The 25158-nt window shown below is 35.9% G+C and overlaps 2 protein-coding genes across 2 annotated transcripts; one reads left to right on the forward strand and one right to left on the reverse strand.

Moving 5' to 3' along the window:
• Positions 1-20272: 20272 nt before the first annotated feature.
• On the reverse strand, positions 20273-21211 carry LOC130472057 (uncharacterized). Its single transcript, XM_056842472.1, has 3 exons — positions 20914-21211; positions 20804-20811; positions 20273-20695 (listed from the first exon to the last, which is right to left on the reverse strand). The coding sequence occupies exons 1-3, from the start codon at positions 21209-21211 to the stop codon at positions 20273-20275; spliced, it is 729 nt and encodes a 242-aa protein (XP_056698450.1).
• A 2390-nt stretch (positions 21212-23601) lies between these two features.
• Positions 23602-24552, forward strand: LOC110792304 (vacuolar iron transporter homolog 1-like). The gene has a single exon (XM_021997121.2). It carries the CDS (start codon positions 23838-23840, stop codon positions 24414-24416), a length of 579 nt encoding a protein of 192 aa, XP_021852813.1. The 5' UTR covers positions 23602-23837; the 3' UTR covers positions 24417-24552.
• Positions 24553-25158: the final 606 nt, after the last annotated feature.

Here is a 25158-nt window from a genome sequence, read left to right on the forward strand (position 1 = left end):
ATTAGATTTAATTTTAATAAAGATTATAAATTGAAATCTGATTCTAACAACCCTAAAATTCAGTTCAAGGTTTGTTATTTTATTCAAAATTTCTGCCATAATTTTCGGATTATCACACCTAATTAAAATTTGTTAATCATTAAACAAAAGTTGGATAAAGATTAATTAAATTTGGGTAATTGTTACACAAATTTACAAATAAAACAACCCACCATGGCTGGGTGGCCCCACCTGCAACGGTGAAGCCACGATGGAGGGCGATTAGGGTGGCAGAAGGGGCGGCGTTCCCGGAGTCAGGGGTGGTGTGGCAGTCGCAGCGCAGGAGGCTGTTGTCTCGCTGCATCCACCACCGCGACTGGCGTTGGTTGGCCTTGCTGCCGGCTTCGTCTGGTGGCTGGGTCGACCAGCGTGGCTGGGATTATTGGTGGCTGGCCGGCGGTCCTGGTGGCTGCTGGCCGGCGTGTGGGTTCGGTTTTCTGTGCTTCACGGCGAGGCAGGGGGTTGGTATAGGTGCCTGCTGCTTGTTCTCATTATTTAAAAAAAAAAAAAGAAGGAAATTATCATACCTCAGTTTCACGTGCACTTAAAAGGAGAAACTGATTTCCTAAAAAAGTCCAAATTGGAAGAGTTTATTTTAATTTAGTTTTTCTAAAGTTAAAATAATTTTATTTTGGTAATTTTGGAAAATAAGATTTTCTAAGTTGAGCATTATTAATAAGTTTCTATTAAATGCAAATTCTTGAATAATGAGATTATTGCCATATTTAAATAGTAATTGAATTAAAATAATAAGGTTTCTTAAATAATGTTAAACTTAAATGGTTTAAGTTTTTATAATTATTTTGAAAATGTTATTTACTTATTAATAGTTAATAAGTAAATAATTTGTGTCTAATATATTTTAATATTATATGCGTGTATGGAATATTATGATATTTTGTTACAAGCAAGTGACTAGTATGGCCCAAAATAGGATAGAAAATACGATCTGCGTATCGTTTTGTATTCTTGTAAATTTTGAAATACGATCTGCTCATCGTTCTGTATTGTTGTAATTTAATTTAAAAGTTTAAATTGATTATAAAGTTCGTATTATGAGCTTGATGAAGTAAGAAGGTTCAATAAAAAATTCAAGGATGGAGATCCAAGAAAGATGAACAGGAACCCAAGAAGATTTGAGCTTATTTTTTAGGGGCCATACTAGGATCACATTTAATTTTTATGTATTTTATATTGCCTTAAAATGCTTATTGAGTTTATGTATGTGGTTATTTAAAGCGATGTGTTCACTTTTAATTAACCAACATAGTAAACTTAGGTCCCAAAAAAATAATATTGAGTTTAAGTGCTTTTCCATACAACACCTATAAAGCCTTAGATCATGAGTAATAGGTTCTGCCAAAGCAGGGTGTTGCTTATAATTCTAGGGATAGTAGGGTAGGTTTTTTGAAACTTACATGTTAATGTTTGGTTTAACTCAACAAAACTATCAAAAGACAAAGTTTTGGGTTTTGAAGCTAAGAGATAGGAAAATACAAAGAGTTGTTAACCTGTGTACCAAGAGTTATAATTAGTTATAATTAGTAAAATATTTACTTACCTCGAATACTATAAATTAAAGTAGCAGGGCCAAAGTCCGTTTGGTTGTAGTGGGAGGGGATCTTGGTTAATTCTTTATTCAATGGGGACTTCTAATTTTGAATAAAGGGTAGTAGTGAATTGAATTTGTTTAATTGCTACTTTTGATAAACATTATATTGACTCTTGCTTTACTTTTTATTGTAGTTATCATGTCTGGTGCAAACAACTCTACTTTTAACTTGCGCCCTCTAATTGAAAAAGACAAACTGAATGCTACCAACTTCCTACAATGGCAAATGGCTGTGAGAATTGTTCTCAGAGCGGAAGGAAAAGAAAGTGTTCTTGACAATCCTCTCCCTGAACCCCTGCCAGAAAATGCTACTGCAGCTCAAAGGCGAGCTAGACAAACTCTAGAGGATAACTCCTTGCAAGTAACATGCTTGATGCTTGCTTGCATGGAACCAGAGTATCAAAAACGTTTTGATGGTCTGGATGCCTACAGCATAATCCAGCAACTGAAAACTTTGTTTCAGAAAAATGCTAGATTGGAGAGATTTGAAGCAAACTGCAAACTTCTGGATTCCAAGTTGGAAGAAGGGAAGCCCGTTGGTCCGCATGTGTTCGATTTGATTGGACATTTTCAGACCATGGAGAAATTGGGCTTCCCTTATCCTAAGGACCTGGCAACTGACATAGTCATCAGATCCTTGCCTGAAGATTTTCATAACTTTAAGTTGAACTTCTACATGCAAGGAGGGGAGGCTACCCTGCAAGAGTTGCATGGTTCACTAATTCAGGCTGAGAGAAACTTACCAAGTAAACCTAAACATAAGGATGTTCTAATGGTTAGTAAAGGTAAGCAGTTCAAGAAGAAAGGGGCTCCCATGAAGAAGAACAAGGGCAAGGTAGTTGCCAATGAGAACTCTTCAACCAAGCCAAAGGCCACTCCAAAGGCTAAGGTAGCTGCTCAACATGAGTGCTACCACTGCCACAAGATTGGTCATTGGAAGAGGAACTGCCCCAAGTATCTGGAGGAAAAGAAGACTGGTGCTTCAATTTCAGGTATCTATGTCATAGAAGTTAATTTAGCTACAACTGCTTCTTGGGTATTTGATACCGCTTGTGGATCTCACATTATTGGTAATGTGCAGGGACTAAAAAGAAGTAGGAGCTTGAGCAAAGGCGAGGTGGATCTCCGAGTAGGCAATGGAGCAAGAGTTGCTGCTTTAGCTGTAGGAGATTATAGTTTACGCTTGCCTTCTGGTTTAATATTAGAACTTTATAATTGTTATTACGTTCCAGTTATTACCAAGAACATAATTTCTATTCCGATTTTGGATTCGGAAGGTTTTTCATTTCAAATTATGAATAATTGTTGTTCAGCATATTTGAATGGTATGTTCTATGTCTCTGCTAAATTATCAAATGGTTTGTATGTACTAGACTTACAAAACCATATCTATCACATAGAAAACAAGAAACACAAACCAAATGATTTGAACCCTACTTACCTATGGCATTGTCGATTAGGCCACATAAGCTCAAAGCGCATAGAGAAACTTCATAAGGATGGAATTCTCAAATCATTTGATTTTGAATCATTTGAAGTATGTGAGTTTTGCTTAATGGGGAAAATGACAAAGTCTCCTTTCACAGGCTCAAGTGAAAGGGCCAATGATCTTTTAGCCCTCATACATACTGATGTGTGCGGACCTATGAGTACTTTGGCTAGGGGAGGGTACGGGTATTTCATTACTTTTACTGATGATGTGAGCAGATTTGGATATGTTTACCTCATGCGGCATAAGTCGGAATCCTTTGAAAAGTTCAAGGAATTCCAAAATGAAGTACAAAGCCAACTTGGAAAGAAAATTAAAGCGTTGCGATCCGATCGTGGTGGTGAATATTTATCTCAAGAGTTTGGTGATCATTTGAAAGATTGTGGAATACTTTCGCAATTGACTCCACCAGGGATACCACAATAGAATGGGGTTTCCGAAAGAAGGAACCGAACTCTATTAGATATGGTTCGGTCCATGATGAGTCTTGCTAACCTTCCTGCCTCATTTTGGGGATTTGCGCTTGAAACAGCGGCATTCACACTCAACAGAGCTCCGTCTAAAGCAGTAGAAAAGACACCATATGAGATGTGGACTGGAAAAGTTCCAAAATTGTCTTTTCTAAGGACATGGGGTTGTGAAGTTTATGTAAAACGTTTACTTTCTGATAAGCTTTCACCCAAGTCCGATAAGTGTCTTTTTGTGGGTTACCCAAAACAGACTAAGGGATACTACTTCTACAACCAAAGCGAAAACAAAGTGTTTGTTGCTCGCGATGGTGTCTTCTGGAAAAGGAGTTTATTTCCAGAAAAACAAGTGGGAGTAATGTATATCTCGAAGAAATTCGAGATGAGCAACAAATGGATGAGGTTCACACCTCGTCAGAGACGACCCAGCATGAAAATGCTCAGGAGGCGGTGCATTCCATTCATGCGCCTTCTACCGTCCCACTTGGAGATAATCCATGCGAAGTCCCTCAACCTAATGAGGTGGAAACTTCTCCTGTTGTTCCCCAACGTAGGTCTAGTAGGACCGTCATTCCGTCAAAGAGATATATTGATTTCCTTTTGACTGAAAGTTCTGAAATAGAGATTTTAGAACATGAGGAACCTACTAGCTACACAAATGCTTTGACGAGTCAAGACTCCGAGAAATGGGTTGAATCCATGAGATCCGAAATGGATTCGATGTTTGAAAATCAAGTATGGGACTTGGTTGCTTTGCCTGATGGGGTTAAACCCATAGGTTGCAAATGGATTTTCAAACTGAAAAAGGACAAAGATGGAAACATTGATGTCTTTAAGGCAAGACTAGTGGCAAAAGGTTTTAGACAAATTCATGGTATTGACTATGATGAAACCTTCTCACCAGTAGCCATGCTGAAATCCATTAGGATAATTCTTGCGATTGCTGCCTTTCATGACTATGAGATCTGGCAGATGGACGTCAAAACCGCTTTCTTGAATGGGTTCTTGAAAGAGGATGTGTACATGACACAACCACAAGGTTTTGAAGATCCAAACAGTCCAAGAAAAGTTTAAAAGCTTAAGAAGTCCATTTATGGGCTTAAGCAAGCATCCCGGAGTTGGAACCTCAGATTTGATGAGGCAGTCAAATCTTTTGGCTTCCTCAGAAATGAAGAGGAATCTTGTATATACAAGAAGTTGAGTGGGAGTAGTATTTCTTTCCTAGTCTTTTATGTGGATGACATACTTCTCATAGGAAACGACAAGACCATGCTTGAGTTAGTCAAGGAATGGCTTAAAAGTTGTTTTTCCATGAAAGACCTAGGAGAAGCTGAATACATCTTGGGAATAAGGATCCATAGAGATATATCCAAAAGGCTGATTGGACTTAGCCAAGAGACTTATATTGATAAGGTTCTTGCAAGGTTCAAGCTGGAAAACTCCAAAAGAGGTTTCATTCCCATGCAACATGGCATTTCACTTGGCAAGATTCAGTGTCCTTCGACACCTGATGAGGTCAAGCGCATGAGTAATGTTCCTTATGCCTCTGCAGTAGGGTCCATTATGTATGCCATGGTATGCACTCGACCGGATGTTGCATATGCTTTGAGTATGTGCAGAAGATACCAGTCAAACCCAGGAGAGGCGCACTGGATGGCAGCAAAGAATATCCTTAAATACTTAAGAAGGACTAAGGATGATTTCTTGGTCTATGGTGGAGATAATGAGTTGGTTGCCACTGGATACACCGATGCAAGCTTCCAAAGGGACAAAGATGATTTCCGATCACAATCTGGTTTCATATTTTGTCTAAATGGAGGGGCTGTGAGCTGGAAGAGTTCTAAGCAGAGTACCATCGCAGATTCTACAACAGAGGCTGAGTATATTGCAGCAAGTGATGCAGCAAAAGAAGCTGTTTGGATCAAAAAGTTCATTAGTGAACTTGGTGTAGTTCCTAGCATTGAAAATGGCATTGAGTTATATTGTGACAACAATGGTGCCATTTCTCAGTCCAAGGAACCCAGATCGCACCAAAAATCCAAACATGTGCTCAGGAGATTCCATCTTATTCGAGAGATTGTTGAAAGAGGGGATGTGAAAGTAAGCAAGGTTCATACTGAGGATAACGTGGCTGATCCTCTGACTAAACCGCTTGCTCAACCTAAGCATGAGAGTCATACTAGGTCTATGGGGCTTAGGCATATGGGAGAATGGCTTTAGTTTGTTTACTTTATGTTTACAATTGTAAAGACATTTATTATGCTTTGAATGTTTATCAATAAAAGTTCATTCTTATTTAATTGTTTGGTTTAGTATTAAATAAAATGTCCAAATAACTTGTGTTTTCAAATAGGATTATCGAAAACGTTTTGATAATGGAACCCTATAAAGTGAACTGAAATCACAACTTATTAAGTCCCTAGTCTGAATCACTAAATTGGACATAAGTGATTTATGAGAAGACTAGCATGTAATTAATTGATAGTGCAGTTCCATGGGCTATGGAGACATAGGGATGTCTAATTGATTATATGGATGTATACTTGATGCATTGAGACTTGACCTAACTAGATTCTAAAAGTAGAATCAAAATTCTATATTTAGTGGATTCCTTAGACATGAGTATGTCTTAATAACCATGAGACAATTAGTTTAACCTTGACTCTGTTAAACGCCGCGCCGTAAAAGGAGGTTATAAAAGCAGTGATCAGGTGGGCTAAGAATTGAGTGGGAGTTATGGTCATACAAGAGTGAATAAGTCCTCCTATTTGATAGGAATGGTGTCTGGGCCTCTTGATGAGCGAGAACTGAAAAATTGCATGGCCATGCGAAATGGGATTAAAATGTTAATCTTTATTTGAACAGTTCGAACTCGGCGATCAAGAAACTAGAATTTGAGAATAACAGTGTGTTATCAAATTTTGGCATTAAGAGACTTAAGGAATTTAGCATTGCGTTCTTGTCTTCGGACAAGTGGGAGATTGAAGGAATTATGTCCTTAGACATTTCCGGCAATTACTAAATATAAATAGGAATTAATTATGAAGATGATAAGTTAATTTTTTTAGTAATCATATTTGCTTGCTAGAGAATAAATGTGATTAGTAGGACAATATTGATTGGACCTACAACTAAAATATATTAATCCTATAAGGTCACACATATAAGCACTAATTGGAATGGGCCCAAAAGGCCCGATGGCAACCGGTCTATTAAGGGAAAGAATGTTGGGCTTTGGTTTTGTGTTAACCTAAAACTCTCACATTATAATAGTTATAATGTCAGGGATTTAGAAATTACGTTCATTCAATATCTGACAAAAAGGAAAACACAAAAACCCTAATTCTATTTCTCTGAAACACCGTTCTTCCCAAACAAAGCAAGAGATTGATCGTGATCGTTCTCTTCCGTACTAGCATACGTGGGATTCAATTGGTGCTTGTGGACTAAGTAGAGGAGCAACAAGTGGGGCTCTAAGATCTTTGAAGCTTGCATACGAACGGGAGAACACGCTACAAAGGTGATTATTCTTTCGACTTAATCTGATCTATATTATTGTTATGCATGTGATTCTGTGATAGATGTTAGGAAATTGTTTCCTGAAATTCCGCTTTATGCATCTATATGTTCCTACAGTATCAATACATATTGGACCCTACGTTGGAAACCTGTGGCCAGCTATATATACTAAGCATAAACTGTTTCTTGTTTCTTTTTGCTGATCGTTTTAACTTTGAAGATACTGCTATTCGACTCTGCATAAATGCTACGGAGTACTTAGTGCTTTTTATTTTATTTTATTTTATTTTATTTTATACTGTTTAATTTCCTATCTTTAACCTATACTCTGTAATAATGCATCTCTAATGTTTTTTTATTGTTAATTGTCTCTCTTGAGATAGTTATATTAAAATTTTAATTAAAAAGTAAGTAATAAATGAAGTAAATATGTTACTTTTTGAGTATAAAAAACAACCATTAGTTTTTGTCGTAATAATTTGCACATGCTATGTGACCAATTCAGAATACGCCACTGGTTGGCCGTTGGCCTAGGTTGCTAACTACTAAGAGCAACTTCAATGGTGAACTACAAGATATTGTGGCTAAGTTTGACACATCAGATTTTTAACTATAATTGATTAAAACTACAAATTATCACATTGGTGGGCTACAATACTTGTAGCTCCCTAAAATATTTAATTTATATAATCTATTTATTTGAGCTATATTTTTTTGAGCTACGTAGCCCAAAATAGCTACAAAGTTTTAACAACTGTTTATGTCATTGTTGTACCGTTGGTTACCTGCTCACATGTTTTTTTTTTTTTTTTTATTTTATTTTTATGAGCAGGTCCATTTTATAACCATTAGGGTTGCTCTAACGCACATCATGTAGCTTAGGATCGCTTGGCTCGGCCACCAATCCACTATCATCTATTTTGACTGTTGTCACTGTTGTAAATTATGTAATTGCACTTAGACAATTGGTAGCAAATTAAACAAGAGTATAGTGAGGTATACGAATTTGAGTGGGATAATAGTTAACGGGTGCTGGATGCCTTCGTGTGTATGGCACACTCCTTTGGTTAAAATATGCATCTTTTAGCATACTTTACCCAATTTACGTGCTTTCCTCACTCACCAATCCATTGTTGGAAGTAAAGCTCGAAAAAGAAGTCCGCCCGATGGTCATCGGGCGGTTTGTGCCTGATGGGGCACGCGTTCAAAGGAAAAATGGGCGAGTAATTTGCCCGATCGGGCGGTTGTGGCCCGATCGGGCGGTGGATCGGGCGGTGCAAAAAGACGTCTTTTGGACGTTGGATTTGGTTCCTCGTGATTCCTTTTGTAAACAACCTTTTTGTTGATATTTTGAGTGACTTAATTGTTCCAATTATGTTGAGTTAAGTTGTTTGATGATCCCCTTGATTAAGGAGGTTATTAAACTCTTCATAATCATACTTAAGTCTATTGATGATGGTCATTGGATTCCTTTGAATCCTTTGGCTTCCTTGGGTTGTTTTGATTCCTCCACTAAGTCATATGTAACCTCCCTTTTACTGATTTTGATGAATTATTCTTTCTGGTTATTCTCCATGTTTATGGAGATAATTAAATCTCTCATGATTATGAGTGATTTTATTATTCTTTATGGTCATTGATCTCTTTAGATCTTTGGACTTCATTTGGTGGTTGGTTTTCCCAAAACCTTAAAACTTCCTTCTCTTCTTGATTGGAATATTATATATATATATATATATATATATATATATATATATATATATATATATATATATATATATATATATATATATATATATATATATATATATATATAGAATTGGGATCTGGTGAGAACCACCCTTTAAGATGAGAACTGAGAACTAATCTCAGCCCTCGATCAATATAATCCAACAATCAACAACTCACCCGAAGAAATAAAAAAGTAAGGGTATATTTTTCATGAAATGCCCCCGAGTTTTCAGAAAATTCACCAAATGTCCTCAAGTTTCAATAATACATAAAAATGCCCTTATTTCAAAACTTAATACACCAAATACCCCTATTTCAAAACTTAATACACTAAATATCTTTAATGACGTCATCAATCATATAATCAACCAATTAACATCTAATGAACCCACTTAATCCCTACTTAACATCCCTAATCAACCCACCAATTAACAAACCTAATTAACCTATCCGTTAATGGTGGATATAGGGAATTAGGGATGCTCCATTTTCTCTCTCCTCTTCCCAACGACCTAGCCTCTACCACCACCGCCCCGCACCACCGCTACCACCACCCACCAACTATCCACCACCGCCTTCTAATCACTACTTCCCCGCCTGTGCTTGATATATGGCAGTAATTCAAATTGAATTTCTTCGACTGACCGGTGGAGAAGCTTTCTTCCTAATTCGTTTAATTAATTTGCTTTTGGGTAATTTTAAGTATTAATTTAGTGGGTTTTTTTTCCTACAAATTAAAGATTGGATTCTGGATATTTCCATTTGTGTATGATTTATTACCTTTTAATCTTTGATTCTGTTTACTCCGTATTAAATTCCAATTGAATTCACCGGAATTTGCTGATCAATTGAATTCACTAGACAACGCTGTCGATCAATTGGGCGTTGGATTCGATTTCTCTCTCCTCAAGTCACGACCACCTTCTTCCCCCACCTTTTCTGCCTCCGCCTACGCATAGGGCTACAACTTCTTTGGCTGTTTCTTCTTCTGTCGGGGGAATCAGGGCAGCGACGAGTGATGAGGATGTGAAGCCACATGTTGAAGAAGTAGAGGAAGAAGAAGAGGAGGAGGATGAAATTGTTGAGTCTGATGTTGAGTTAGAAGGCGAAATCATTGAGCCTGATAAATTGATAATGATTCTCCTCAAAAGGTCTATTCTTTTTGTTATTTTTAAATACATTTGGTTGAATAAGTATTGGAAGTGTGAGATTTTATGTATGTGTTCATTGTGTTGAATGTTAGACGCGAAATTTACTGGTTTAATGCTGAAAAATTGTTGTTGCTTGGTTAAAATGATGGACATTGGAGTTTTGATGAATCAGTCATGTATTGTTAGAACGCCATGCCATTATTACCTCAATTCCTTGTGAAGCTCCGGAGAACCGGCCATAAGATGTACTGCATCCATGAAATCGAATAGGTGAAGCTCCGGGGAATACCGACCATAAGATGGCCATAATATGTCGGGGGAATCGGTGATTGAAATCCGGAGACGGTAATGAGCCCTAGAGTCGTCGGAGTCTGATGAATAGCGGTGGTTTCCTAGTTCTGGGATTTCAATCACCGATGACGGTCGAATGGGGAAAGAGGTGAGTGATTGGGGATTCCTGGAAAAAGAAATTGGTGGGGGGAGATTGAAAAAAGAAAAAGAAAAAGTGGTTAATCAGGAGTTTAGTAGATTAATTTGTAAAAAATGGGTTAATGGGTGGGTTAATTGGGTTAATTAGGGTTGATGACGTCATAGGGGTATTTGGTGTATTAAGTTTTAAAATAGGGGTATTTTTATGTATTATTGAAACTTGAGGATATTTGGTGAATTTTCTGAAAACTCGGGGGCATTTCATGAAAATTCCGATAGTAATATCCAATTGTTGAATGACCTCTCCACCTCAACCCGATTTTTAGTTTTCGTTTCTCTCTCTTCCCCCCGTTTTCTCTCTCCTCCTGCAAATCCCCTCAACCCAATTGGGGTTTGTTCATCTCCGATCCTCAATTTGCTAGGTATCTTTGCGATTTACGCTCTTTCAATTCATCAGGTATGTAATCAATTTTTCGATTTTGTATCATTTTTCGCTATTTGATTCCTATAATAAGGGCATGAAATTTGTTTGATTTATTCAACTGTTTTTGCGATTTTAATAGTTGAATTTAGGGTTTCAAAAATTCTTTGTTTCACTGGTTTGATTTTCCATTTGAACAAATTTGTAATTTGGTTGATTATTTTTATTCAATTGGTTCAAGTGTGTTAGTTTGACTGACCTATTTTTTCGAATTATTGATTGAATTTGATTTTTTTCTTGTTTTGGTGAAGATAAATTACCTTGTTTCTTTGAATCTTGAATCTTTTCTCTGGATTTTCTACTCGAGGAAGTTTACTTCAATGTTTTCTCACAAGTGGTATGGTGTTACTTGTGGCCGTAAGTACGAGCGAGTCTTAGATACTTGATCTGCATTCCTCCAACACAGGTATACTCTCACCCCATATTGGAAATTTACGCTTCCTCATGTAGCTGCTTCTTAAAAATAACAGTTTCTATGGTACAATCCCCCCTGAAATTGGTCATTTGCACAGGTTATGGACACTCTGGTTGTTTAACAACTCTGTTCAAGGGGAAATTCCATCGAATATATCTAGTGTTATAGTCTATTGGCATAAATCTAGTACATAATAACTTGTTAGGAGAAATTCCACCCTCAGTTGGTTCTCTATCACAATTGCAACTTCTTTCTTTGTCGCATAACAACTTGATAGGAAACATTCCTGCATCACTTGGAAATTTATAAATTCACCGTCAGCGGTAATAACTCTTTCGGTATGCTCTCAGGTAGCTTAGGAAAACTAAAGAACATGAATTATTTGTCTGTTGAAGATAATAAATTTTATGGAGTGAGAGTATAATGTTACTGACGACATTATCTTTAGCACATAATCACTTAGAAGGAAACCTTCCTGCAGATTTAGGCAATACTCTGCCGCGTCTTCAGTGGTTAGCTTTAGGCATGAATCGTTTCACTGGACATATTCCGTCTTCAATAACCAATGCCTCAAATCTAAACATTCTGCAGTTAAATGAGAACAAGCCGCAAGGACATGTCCTTCTCTACACAAGTTGATGAGTCTTTCTAGCCTTGCACTTTTCGATAACTCCCTTGGATATGGTCGACCAGGAGATTTGGCATTATATAGACACGGTTCAGTTGTATCAGGATATGTTGGTTGAAGGACTGAGGCCTGAGAAGGTAGCCTTTGTGGTTGTTATATCAGCTTGTGCTCACACTGGCTATTTGATCTTGCTCTCTCTTAGTTCAAGTCCATGGTCCGTGACTTTAGGCTAGATCCTGGCCGTGAGCACTTCATGCCTGTTTCAGGTTGCTTATTGTATCATATTCTTTTATCCTTAGCTGTGGTTACGATGATAGTAGCTAAATCAGATATGTTAAGGGGGGGGTGTAACAAGCTTTAGTGACAATTTTTGGAAGCTCCAATCTTCTCCTGGGATTATCTTCAGTGTAAGATATGGGCTCATGCTTTCTTAGAGAAAGTTGCTGAGAAAGTAAGGACTACAAGCACATTGAAATTGTACCCAAGTATCTTCTTGCCTGTTCTTAAAAATCAGCCACGGCACCCTAAGGAATTTAGTTTACTTTTGCAGAAATTTAGTTTACTTTTGCAGAAATTTAGTCTACTTTAGTTTACTTTTGCCTTGTTTACATTTATTGTAAAGAGATTCAATGTTTTTGTTACAAGCAACAACCCTTTTTAAACTAGTTGTATTGATTTTGTTGCGCAACGTTGTTAATAAAGCTATAACTCGATAAAATCAAGTGAATTGTTTACTCACGAAGGGCTCTAAAACGTCAAGTCTACGTCAAGTGAGCTAATTTTCAGAAGTAATCAAGGATTTTAATTTTGAAAACACTAGCCTACTAGCTCAATCGGTAGAGCATTGTGCAAATGCACAAAGGATGTGGGTTCGAATCCCACGTAGGTTCGTTTACTTTTGAATTTCCTTTATTTACTTTTACTTTGAAAACCTTTACTTTGACCGCCCTACACTCCAATATTCATAGTTTACTTTTCGAACAATTCCATATACATCTCGAACAATTCCATTTACTTTTCGAACAACTCTACTTACTAAATATTCCACACAGTTGACAATACTTCAGGCATGAAAAATTATAGCAAACATTTCAAAGCTATTCAACAATTAGGTTTAATGTTTACTAATTGTACATGTACTTTAGAAATATTTCGAGTTACTTTTGATTTATTATAATTTACTTTTGAGTCTTTTTTATTTACTTTGAAAATCCTTGTATTTACTTTAGAGATTTTTCTAAAAAAAAATTACTTTTAGAGACAACCTATGTAGGAATCGAACCTACATCTCCTATGCATCTGCATAGTGCTCTACCATTTGAGCTAATAGGTTTAAGCAGTTAAGCACATCTAGTAACAAAATACCGCACCAACCAGAACTTGTCCATAAATTGTTCACTTTAGGATAAATTCTATTTACCTTTTCCAGTTTTTGCTTTACTTTGGAGTCAGATAACTAAAACCCCTACCTGACTAGCAACTTGCAACATCAACAACTTGCAACATGGAAAGAACTAAAGAGAATAGAGAGACCAATACAACTTAAGTTACATACATGTGATCTTTTTAGTAAGAACAATTTTGTACGCACAAGACAATTATGAGAAAAGACTTACACTTTCAGCTGACTCTTTAATATCTGTAGCTGATGTATTGAAACATCTGCACCAGAAAGTAATTTTATTTGCTTTCTATTATGTAACAAATCTGAGTACCGTCTCCATAAACTTACTCCAAGCTATCAGGAAAGTCCAGATCACCAATTTAAAGGTCCTCTAAGTCATGAGGCATATCAATGGCACCAATAGACATACTGTCCCCATTACCAGTTGACAAAGCAAGGTTTTGACTTTTGAGAAGCACTTGCCTGAGCATCATAAGGCAGGAGAAGATGTAATGGACCACCCTACTGACCCACTTATTCTGGTCTACAGGAGACGCAAAAGGCAGCAGCAGACCACAACAGCCACAACACACAACACAGAAGGGAGTGGAGATGGCCCTTAGCCAACTAGAAGACAAAGAAGCAGAGAGCAGCATTAATTACATGGCAGTGTGCTGGCCAAACCTAGAGTATAAATAGTAAAAGAGAGGAAAGAGAATGACATTGTGTTTTGTATTAAGAAAAGAGACTTGTAGCCTCAAGCTTCTACCTTGGAGATTTGTATATGTTCTTGTGTTGTGAATCAAATCATTCTTCTCTCTATTTTTTGAGTTTTCCCTTCCATATTACTGTGTGTTGAGTTGGTGCATTGCAGACGATTCAGATTTCCTGAGGACGAGAGCTTCACACCATTTGTTAACATCACCATGTTAAGATGGCTTCTAAGTCTCTGAACTTGACATTTAACTATACGATCTGGCAAAGAATATGTTCTGAGGAATCCTGGCCATCTTTAAACCAGTCATCATCCATACCCAAATCATCATTCTCATGATTTAAATCTGAAAGCAACATCAGACAAAGTAAAATTAGATTTTCCTTTCTACACAGTGACCATGTGTTTTGCCTCTGACAACTCTAAAGCATCTTTACTAAAACCGACTGCAACAAATCAGCAGCGTCAATGCACGCAGAACAGAACCACCAAAACTGACCAGCGAGACAATCAACCTAAGTCAACTAATGTCAAAAGCATCATGCAATTTCTGCTGAATAAAGAAACCAACATCCAATAAGTCAGTGGAGACCATGCTAGTACGATTTTATTACTTTTGAGTTTACGTTATTTACTTTTGAGTTTATATTATTTACTTTTTAGATTTTTTTGAATTACTTCTTAACATTTTCAGCTACTTATAAAGAGAACTAGTTTAATTTATGAAAGATTAAGTTTACTTTTCTATAATTGTTATTTACTTAAAGTCTATAATGTAGCACCGCCTAACTGATTTAGTTTTCTTTTAAAGAGAATTAGTTTACTTTAAGAAAGATTACGGTTACTTTTGTACAATTTTTGTTTACTTCAAGTCTACAATCTAGCAACCCCTAACTGACTTAGTTTTCTTTTAAAGAGAGTTAATTTGCTTTAAGAGATATTAAGTTTACTAATTCGAGCATCATAAAAGTTCAAAATCTGAAGCTTAAAATAATTTTGCAATGAAGCTGAAGAAATTAAAAAACCGATTGTGACTGGTTTCACAACTCTTACCATTATCTACTGTAACTTCGCACCATTTTGTAGACAAATTCACAAATTCAAGCCAAATATTAACGAATTCTGGTACTTGAGTGAATAACAGCTTTGTTGAGATCAATTTGCAGATTCAAATCATACCATATTTTGAGCATGAATTTTCAAATTTGAATAAAGAACTGAGTGCCTCAAAATTAATTTGAAGCAATATTTTTTTTACTTTTAGATCATTTATATTTACTTTTTTCAGTTTTTGCTTTACTTTTGAGTTAGATAATCACTAAGTGCAACAAAATTATAACAAAGCAACTCCACCAACTGAACAACACCAACAAATTTTCTCTACAACAACTTCTAAAGCAGCTAATTCCAGTTTTACACACAAATTTTCTCTACACACAACTTCTAAAGCAGCTAATTCCAGTTTTACACACCAACAAAACTTCTCTACAACAACTGACTATCAACTCACAATCAAATTCAAAAGTAAACAAAATATTGCTTCAAAATTACACTTAATATACTGAGAAGTAAACAAAATGTAAACAAAAATTAGGTTAAATTACCTTAGACGTTCAGTCGCCGGAAACTGTACTCTATAAGATTTGGTTTAAGGAGAAATAAATGAATAAATAAATATGTTGTAGGTTGCAGGTTGTTAAAGTAGGGCCAACATTCTGACTTGAAAATATTGTTGCTGGTTGGATCAGTAAATCATGAATTTCCTGCTCATTAAGCAGCAACTTAATCTAGCCAAAATCTCCACAACAGCAGTCAGCAAGCCTATCAAGGAATCTACATCAAAGACGAACTAACGCAACAACTACTTTACTTCTTGACCTAATTGATTTACTTCTGATCCTCCTTGATCTACTTCAAGAACGAATAGCATTATGAGACAATGTGAAATAGAACGATTTAGTTTACTTTAAGTGAGATTTAGTTTACTTTATGAGAGATTTAGTTACGTATAAGAATGATTTAGTTTACTTTAATTGAGATTTAGTTTACTTTAATAGAGATTTAATTTACCTTAAGAACCAGAAGCTCGTTTATAGTGTCCTAGTACAGACTGCAACATCTAACATCTAGAACTGAAACTCTACCCATACAGCAGGCAGTCCCTCTAAACCGAACATAACCACTGATAGAATCAAACCAGCAAACAAGATTATTAATCTGTATCAATTGCACATATCCGAACTCCAAAATTCACCAAAAACAAGTAAAAAATCATTCCAAAAACACAGAAGTTCGAGCGCAATAAAACCTCTACAAAATTAACTAAAAAATCACAACATTCAGAATTATAGGTTGCGATTAGCATAATTGTTGATCAAAAATAAATTCGAGCAAAAACGGCAGAAATTCGAGCAAAAACGGCAGAAATTGAGCAAAAATCGCAGAATTTCAAGCAAAAATCGCAAAAAAATGGAGTAAATTCGACATTAAAAAAACGAAAGAATTAAGTAAAATTACCTCAAAATCTTTGTAGTTTTCGCGAAATTAAGATCTAATTGCCGGTTTTTGAAGTGTAATTTCAAGCAAATTGGTTGAGGAGAGACACGATTGCGTTTGAATTTGAGTGAGGAGAGAGAAACGAATGCCAGTGAGGGTTGTAGAGAGAGAAAACATTAGCTCAATCAGGAGATTGAAAAGAACCGCGCGTGATTTAATTTGTGAGATAAGATCTCAGCCGCTGTTTCACCTAAATCTAATGGTTCACATAGGTTCTCATTATAAGGTAGTTCTCATCTTAAGGGAGGTTCTCACCAGAACTATATATATATATATATATATATATATATATATATATATATATATATATATATATATATATTCTTTCATTCTTGGAAAACCAACATAAGAAATGTTCATACTTGTCATCTATTTCTCTCCTCTCCTTTTCTTCTTTTGGGCATAAGTTTATGTGGCTCCATCTCATCACCCAAAAGTGCCTTTGTGTGATGAGGGTTGTGTAAACCTTAGGGAACGAATCGGTGAATACAATTGTGCACCCCGGTTGCATCGAATCTCGTTTTCAAGGCAGTGGTTTGGTTACCACGGCGCAACGATTTTCTAAACTCGTTCTTATTCTTATTCTAGTATTTTGCCTTGAAAACCCAATTATTACAACATCCATAACTCATTTTAAAAATATGTACTGAAGGATCTCTCTATCAATTCTGGGATGCAGCATTCGTCATGCAAGGCGTAATTATATTGTTGATGCTTGATATTAATCATATTATAAACAAAAATATACACTACAAGAATTTGTATCTTTAATGACAACCTAATAACGATGGGTTAAAAATTTCGTCGCAAAAGGCTTTTTGTGACCGGCTAACAACCAAATAAATACGGGAACAACCGCCGTAAATGTCTTTTACGACGGGTTAACGACGGGATTTTCAATTAATGACGACCCCCTTTTATGACGGGTTCGCGACAGGAAATTCCGTCGTTAATCAATGATTATTGGCCTTTAGCGACGGGATTTCCCGTCGTTAATGGTACAATTTCTTGTAGTGATAGTGTGTGCTATATGGTGAATATCAATAATAGACTACAGACTATTGCTTCATGGTTTCTTTATGAATTTTTCTTATACTCCTTCTGCTGAGTTATTTACTTTTAGGCTCCATTTGGTTTAGCGAAAAACGTATTCAGTGAAATATTATTTTACACTAGAAACATTTTACAAAGAGAAAACACAGTTCCAACTACTTTTCCTTTGTACGATTCTTCAATCCTTAAGAAAGTTGATAGAAAAAAATAGAAAACTGAAAGTAGACGGTTGAGGGTTAATGGAACGAAAGAAGAGGGGGTAATGAATGAAAGGCCCTATTGTTTTTTGTTGAATTTTAGGAAAATTCAGTTTAGTTCAGTAGTATTCATTTCATTTCAGTTCAATTTAACTTATTATAATTATTATAATTATTATTTATCTATTTATTTATTATTATTTAATCAAAAACGCAAATACATTTATATCTTTTCTCACAAATACTCTTCCGGTTTTGGGAAAATATTTTGGTCTTCAACCAAGTCTTGTAAGTGCCAAGTGTTGTCCTAATCTTGGAGGACAACCGTAAGAATTCTGCTGCAACGAGTTAGCGAGAAATTGTCTTTTATAACAGTGGTATTCCATAACATGACAATATATTGTTTAATTCGTTCTCTTGGTTTGTTGTGACATCGATAAGTCTTATATATAATTATATTAATTATTGCAACATTACTCTTTTATGGTTTTAATTTGCAACCATCCGATCCCTAACAATTCAATGCGCGTATATACCACACTTAATAAGTTCTGTGCATGGTGAATAGCAAATCGACTAGGGCACTCTCGGAAAGTTGGAGCTATACATTCACATTATAATAATACATACAATAAAGTAAATGTATATATTGTGATCGATATTATTTTAATGTTAAACAACTACGTAGTGTACTCCAATTATAAAGTACTCCTTTTGTTCCGTAATATACGAATCGGTTAACCGATACAGAGTTTAATGCAATGTGATTGACTTATTATTTAATTAGATGATAGTTGATAGTGGGGTATTTTTTTAATATAGATAGTGGAAAATGTGTCAACTTTTTAAGCGGATAATGAAAAATGACACACTTTTTAAGGTTTTTTTTAGGGAGTGTGGATATAGGTGGGTCCATGGGTAAGTATAATATTAATAAAACTTTGTCGTTTATAGAAACGATGCGAGTAATCCGGGACGACTATATAATAAAAGCGGTGTGTTGATCCTTAGTTTGACGATGACAACGCAAACTTTCTGATTATTGTTTAAGTGTGTTATTGTAAGGACCCAAGATCCTTTGATGGACAATGTTAAGTTAGGGAGTGCCTGAGTTGGACAAACTAAGCATGTGGAACAAATAACAAACAATATAAGGAGCTACTGTGAAAAATCAATCAATTTGCAAAAGTTGGAAACGGGAGATCCTCAATGGGAGATGCTCAACGGAGATCCTGAACGGGAGATCCTCTGCGGGTGATCCTCAACAGAGATCCTCAACGGACGTTGAGATCCTCAACGGAGATCCTCGGCGAAGATTCACAGCAAGATCCTAAGCAAGATCATAAGCGAGTTCCTCATATATTATGAGGACCCTCGATGTTCTAGAGAAAGAACAATGCGAGAAGCGTTCGAGCAAAGTTTCAAGAGGTGAAACATGAAAGTTACAACATATGAGTTTATGTTTAGATTTTATGTAAGTATTTTAATAATGTTTATGCATAACATGTAACAAAAGGAACACGTGTATTTTAATATATATGTTTTTTGAGAAAATACAAATTGTATATAAAATAAAGTTTTATTAAGGAAAATCTTTGGAAAATAAATAAAACAATTTTCATAAAAATAAACGTTAAATCTGTTTCAAAATTCCTTGTTTTCTAAGAAAAAAGTTTTACTTGTTGCTAAAACTGCTCCCACTATTTTCTCTGACTAAACGTGTTAAAAGTGGTTTTAAGTAGTCTCCTTGTTTCTCTCAAGTTACGTGCATGTTACTCCTCCCAGTAACAGTTAGTGCCAGTTGAGGGGAACATGGGAAACTAATTAACCTAGGGAAGCTCCTCTGTAAAAGGAGAAGTGTTTTCATTACTCAAATTACAATTGACAATCCATATAAACTCTAAAATAGCTTAAGATCTTTTACATAAGTTGGTTTGCAAAAGAGCGTGTTCCTCAAAGTTCCTTTTATTATACATAAGCTTTATTAATTGGTAGAGTTTTCATAATTCGATTTGTATTTTTGGGGGTTTGAGGATTGAGTGATACTTGAGTTGTGGGTGTAAAGATTGAGTGATCCTTGAGTTTTGAGTGTAATGATTGAGTGATCCTAGAGTTTTGGGTTTAACGGTTGAGTGATCTTTGAGTGAGTTAAAGTGAAGTCAGTGAGAGAGTGTGAAAAAAGCAGCACAGTAATCAACGTGGATTGTTGTGAGGAACTCGAGTTGTTGAGTGTATTGATTTTTTTATTTTTTTTTTGCTAAGCAAGTGAGAATAATATTATGAAGCTCAACACAGATTACAAGCTAAACTAGGACCAAGAGAGACAAACCAACTAGGTTGGACCATCTCACCAAGAAACTAGCACAAACTAACTAGCCAACAGTTAAACATACACCACCAAACAACCTATAAAGCCAAAAACCATTGGCTATCAGACCTGCTAACATTCTTAGGCAACACTGCTTGTATTATACTTTTTACAACTTGTTTCATGCTACTGATTGTGCTGCTAACAGTAGGAACAGTCCGCTCCCAATAGCTTGTATTCCTACACCTCCAGATCAGGTACACAAGGGCAACCACAGCTGCAAAGACTACCTGTTTTCTGAACTTTGACCTTCTACTATGACTAATATCTCTAAATATGTACTGCAACTTGTTACCACATTGCAGACCCATCCATTTCTTCATTTCCACCAAACACATGTTACTGTAGGTACACCTGAAGAATAAGTGATCATGAATCTCATCACCTTGACCACAGATCAGACAACTAGCAGAAGTACTGATCCCTATTTTTGCAAGCTTAGCTGTAGTTTGGAGTCTTGCCTGGATTGCAAGCCAAGCAATAAATCTATGCTTTTGGTTATTGAGTCTATTCCACACTAGTCTATCCTAGTGGACTTTAGGCTTATCATCTGTTAATTTTTCATACACCTGCTTCACTGAGTAATGAGGCATATGACTGAACTCATTCTCAGAATAAACTTGCTTCAGTAGCTCTTTCACTTCAAAGATCTTCTTCCAATACTAGCTTGCAGTATTGCCTGGCTGGTATCCCCACCATTCCCCATTCTTTAAATATACAGAAGTCACCCATTTCACCCAAACATTGTCTTGCTTGGTAGTTAAAGCCCATACATATTTACCCATGCTGGCAGTGTTCCAAAGCATAACATCTCTAAAGCCTAGCCCACCTGTTTGTTTACTGCTGCAAGTATTATGCCAAGCTACATTGCTAGGCTTAGAACTGTAGGCAAGATCACTCCACAGAAAGGCCCTACAGACCTTAGTGATTTCCTGTAAAACATTCTTAGGTAAAATGTATATTTGTGCCCAATACATATGTAAGCTCAACAAAACTTAGTTGATAAGCTGCATTCTAGCCACATAAGACAGATTCCTAGTGCTCCACATATTAATCCTAGCTGTCATCTTGTCTACTAACATTCCACATTGAGCAATAGAGATTCTCTTAGCACAAATGGGAACACCAAGATACTTGAAAGGCAGCTAACTTCTGGTAAAACCAGAAACATCAATGATTCTCTGAATTACATCATCACTCATACCATGACAATAAATGGAAGAGTGTATTGAATTCAAGGCATTGCAATATATAAAAGAGGTTGAGATTTTCTTTCTTGATTAGTGTCAAGAAATTTCCTCATTTTCACATTCTTCTTGTTTATTGATCGTTATTCGTTTAACGTTTAAATACCGCAAGAAACTTACCAAGTTCCTCTAAACAATTCACCCCCCTATTGTTAGTGTTCCTACTGAAATATCACGGTGCAAGTATTCTGAGACGGAGGGAGTAACATTACAAGAAATTGAACCATTAAAGACGGGAATTCCCATCGCTAAAGGCCAATAATCGTTGTTAAATGACGAGATTTTTTGTCGCGAACCCGTCATAAAAGGGGCCGTCATTAATGGAAAATCCGGTCGTTAACCCGTCGTAAAAGACATTTGCGACGGTTGTTCCCGTCTTTGTTTGGTTGTTATCCCCGTCGCAAAAGCCTTTTGCGACGTGATTTTTAACCTGTTGTTTTTAGGTTGTCATTAAAGATACAAAATCTTGTAGTGTAATTCATGTACTAATATTAATTATATATTCCTCCCAATCTCATAAATGATCAGAGAAAAACTTCCCTTTTCTTTATTTGTAGTACCTATTAACTGACTTTTGCACTATTTATATGGGTGGCAGGTTAATTAGGTCATTAAATAATTGGTCGAGAACAAGTTCAGGCATGACTACGTACGTACAATACATGACAATTGAGAGGTTCAATATATTATTTGTGCACAATTTATCAACGATGGTTGACATGGGTTATGATGCCATACAATAAATGGAAGGGCGAACGGATAAAAATGTAGACGGATCAAGGCTATGAATTCATAATAGAGTTATGAGAAAACATAATTATATGAATGTTTTTGAGGGAGTATTTATACAAGAAGTTTAAAAAATATTACAAAATCAACGATAATATATCAAATTTTAAAATAACAAGGCTATTGTTGATAATTAGAAAATATTATAAAAACAAATCTACAACTAATATGTTAAGCATATTCACATAATTAGTGATAATATACAGGATATCACTGTTACAATTACAATTGTCTAATGGAGTAGCCTTCATATTACGATATTATCTCAATAGCAACCGCTTTTTGACAATTTCGATCTCCATTAGTTCATACAATCTCCGTTTCATAAAGATACTTACAGTTACTATTTGAACAATTATTAATAAAAAAATGACAAATTTGGTTGAATATAATAAAATATGGATAAAGTAAGAGAAATGTGTAAAAGGTGGGTGGGTGTAGTAAGAAAAAAATGAATTAAGTAAGAAAAAGTGAGTTGAAATTTGTAAATATTATGAGGTATATATGAAGGATAAGGTAGTAATTTTCATGTCAAAAAATGAAATAAAGTAAAGCATAAAGAACATTACCAAACAACTATACTTTACCAAACAACATAAAGAACATTACCAAACAGCATAAACAACATTACCAAACAGCTATACATTACCAAATTTTCATGCCAACTTGTTTTTTTATATTTCTTTATTGTCAACCACCTTACTTACTCCCTCCGTCCCGGAATACTCGGCCCGGTTTGACCGGCACAGAGTTTAAGGGACTTGAATTGACTTATTTAATTTAATAGGTAGTAGTTGATAGTGGGGTATTATTTTAATATAGTTAGTGGGAAATGTGTGAAGGGGTGGGGTTGGGGGAGAGTAGGGGTTGAATTTTTAATTATTTTTTGTATGGAGTAGGGGGTAGGTGGGTGAATAGGGGTGGAGTGAGAAATAATATAATATTGTTAGAATATTTCCATTTTTAGAAACAGGTCAAGTATTAAGGGACGACCTGATAAGGAAAACAGGTCAAGTATTCCGGGACGGAGGGAGTACATCATTATCATATCAAATTCTACTATGCTTTTTTAATACTTGTGGTGGCCGATCAACATACGACTCCAAAAAAATACAAAAGGACTAACCTTTTTTTCTCTTTTCTAAAACACAAGTCGTGCATGAAAGTTTCATACCACTAGCTAATTCCTTTCTTGAATAGTGGAGTGAACCTTTCGTTCATTTTGTCTTATACTTTCTCCTTGCATGATTCACGCAATTCTATTTTAGTTTAAAAGAAATATCCTAGCTAGCTCTCTCATACTACTACATGAAAGTAACGAAGCTTTTTCTACATCAAAAATAGCATATGTGACTATTAATAATTAATAGCCGAGGTTATAAATTACGAGTTACTCCCTTGTTAGGCAATCTGAGTAATGTTAGGTGCCCTAGCTAGTGCCCTACTTATGGTCTATAAATAGTTCTACTTTGGAAGCTTGTATTCATCATATTCTTGTTTCATATCTTTCTAATCCTGCTTAGTCGCATACATTTAAGTAGTTTGAACACTTAAAATTAATTACCAAATGATGGCGGAACACAAACAATTTCCTCCGAACGTATTCATTGACGTTGATGAGATAAGCCAACCTGACACAGAAGAATACATAGAAGAGAAGTCGAACAACTCAAAAGTAACTCAGTGGCTAAAGCCAAGAGTTTTGGCAATGAACGATGGGTTAGTGTCAACCGCATCGCTCATGTTAGGGATGGGTGCAGTAAGTCAAGACATGAATGCAATGATACTCACTGGGTTCTTAGGCCTTGTAGCCGGGTCTTGTAGCATTGCTATCGCCGAATACATCTCCGTTGATCAAACTACTGATGAGAATCGAAGATCGGATCCCATAGGGGCAGCTATTGCGGCAGCTTCAGCTTTTTCAGTTGGAGCCATAGTGCCTTTGATGGTGGTGTTGCTATTGGAGGACTATAAGGTCACTCTAGGAGTCGTTGAGGGTCCCATAAGCGTCATCCTCGCGCTGTTTGGCTGGATCGGAGCGTTTTTGGATCGAGCTCCGGGGTTTAGAGCGGCTTTGAGGGTTTTGTTATGGGGTTGGGTGGCTATGGTTGTCACCTTTGGTGTATTAATAAACACCGATTGGTAATCATATACTTTCTACGTATGTAGTACATCGTAAAAATAAGTAAAACATTGATCTATTATGCGATTTTAGGTAATCCAAGTTGTAACTTACGTCATTTTGAATATGCAAGTTTGATCAATTCATATATTCTTCGTTAAACACGTACCCTTGTGAAAATTCATTTATTTTATGCATGGGATTTAGGTCGTGTGTTATTCACTTATAATGGCTTAATTACACCAGATAAATAATAAATAGTGAAAGATGGATGTCAAGTTACCTTAAACGGTTTTAAAGTTATTAAATCGATATAATATAGGAAAATTTGTAATTATTAATCCAACCTTTGCCCGATTTTCTTTAATTAAGCCTACCTATGCGATATTTCTAAATAATCCAACCTTTATGACCCAACTACTATTATTAAGCCTGGATGACCGGTTACCTGCTACAAAGTCAACGTAAAAACGTTGACAACCTAAAGTTGGTTTCCCTCCTAAAATATTGGACACGTCATCATCACTTGCCACCTAAACAAGGATTTCGTATTTTTTTTTTCAAAAAACCTTTAACCATTCTCTTCTCTGTATCGTGTTTCAATTCCTCTCTCCTCCATTACTGTTGCTTCAACCACAATTGTACTGGTTCATGACATCATCAGCGATTTTCTTGTGGAAATAGGTGACTTCATCCACGCGCATTCAAATTTCGTCTCCAAAATCGTACAATTGAAGGTGAACTTACGAACATTAGCGTTTTTGTT

The sequence above is a fragment of the Spinacia oleracea genome, chromosome 4 (assembly GCF_020520425.1).
Source record: "Spinacia oleracea cultivar Varoflay chromosome 4, BTI_SOV_V1, whole genome shotgun sequence".
Taxonomy (NCBI): domain Eukaryota; kingdom Viridiplantae; phylum Streptophyta; class Magnoliopsida; order Caryophyllales; family Amaranthaceae; genus Spinacia; species Spinacia oleracea.

What these genes read in the sequence shown, in the direction of transcription:
- LOC130472057 (XM_056842472.1), bottom strand. Translation starts at nt 21,211, where the DNA reads ATGTATTGGGCACAAATATACATTTTACCTAAGAATGTTTTACAGGAA.
- LOC110792304 (XM_021997121.2), top strand. Translation starts at nt 23,838, where the DNA reads ATGATGGCGGAACACAAACAATTTCCTCCGAACGTATTCATTGACGTT.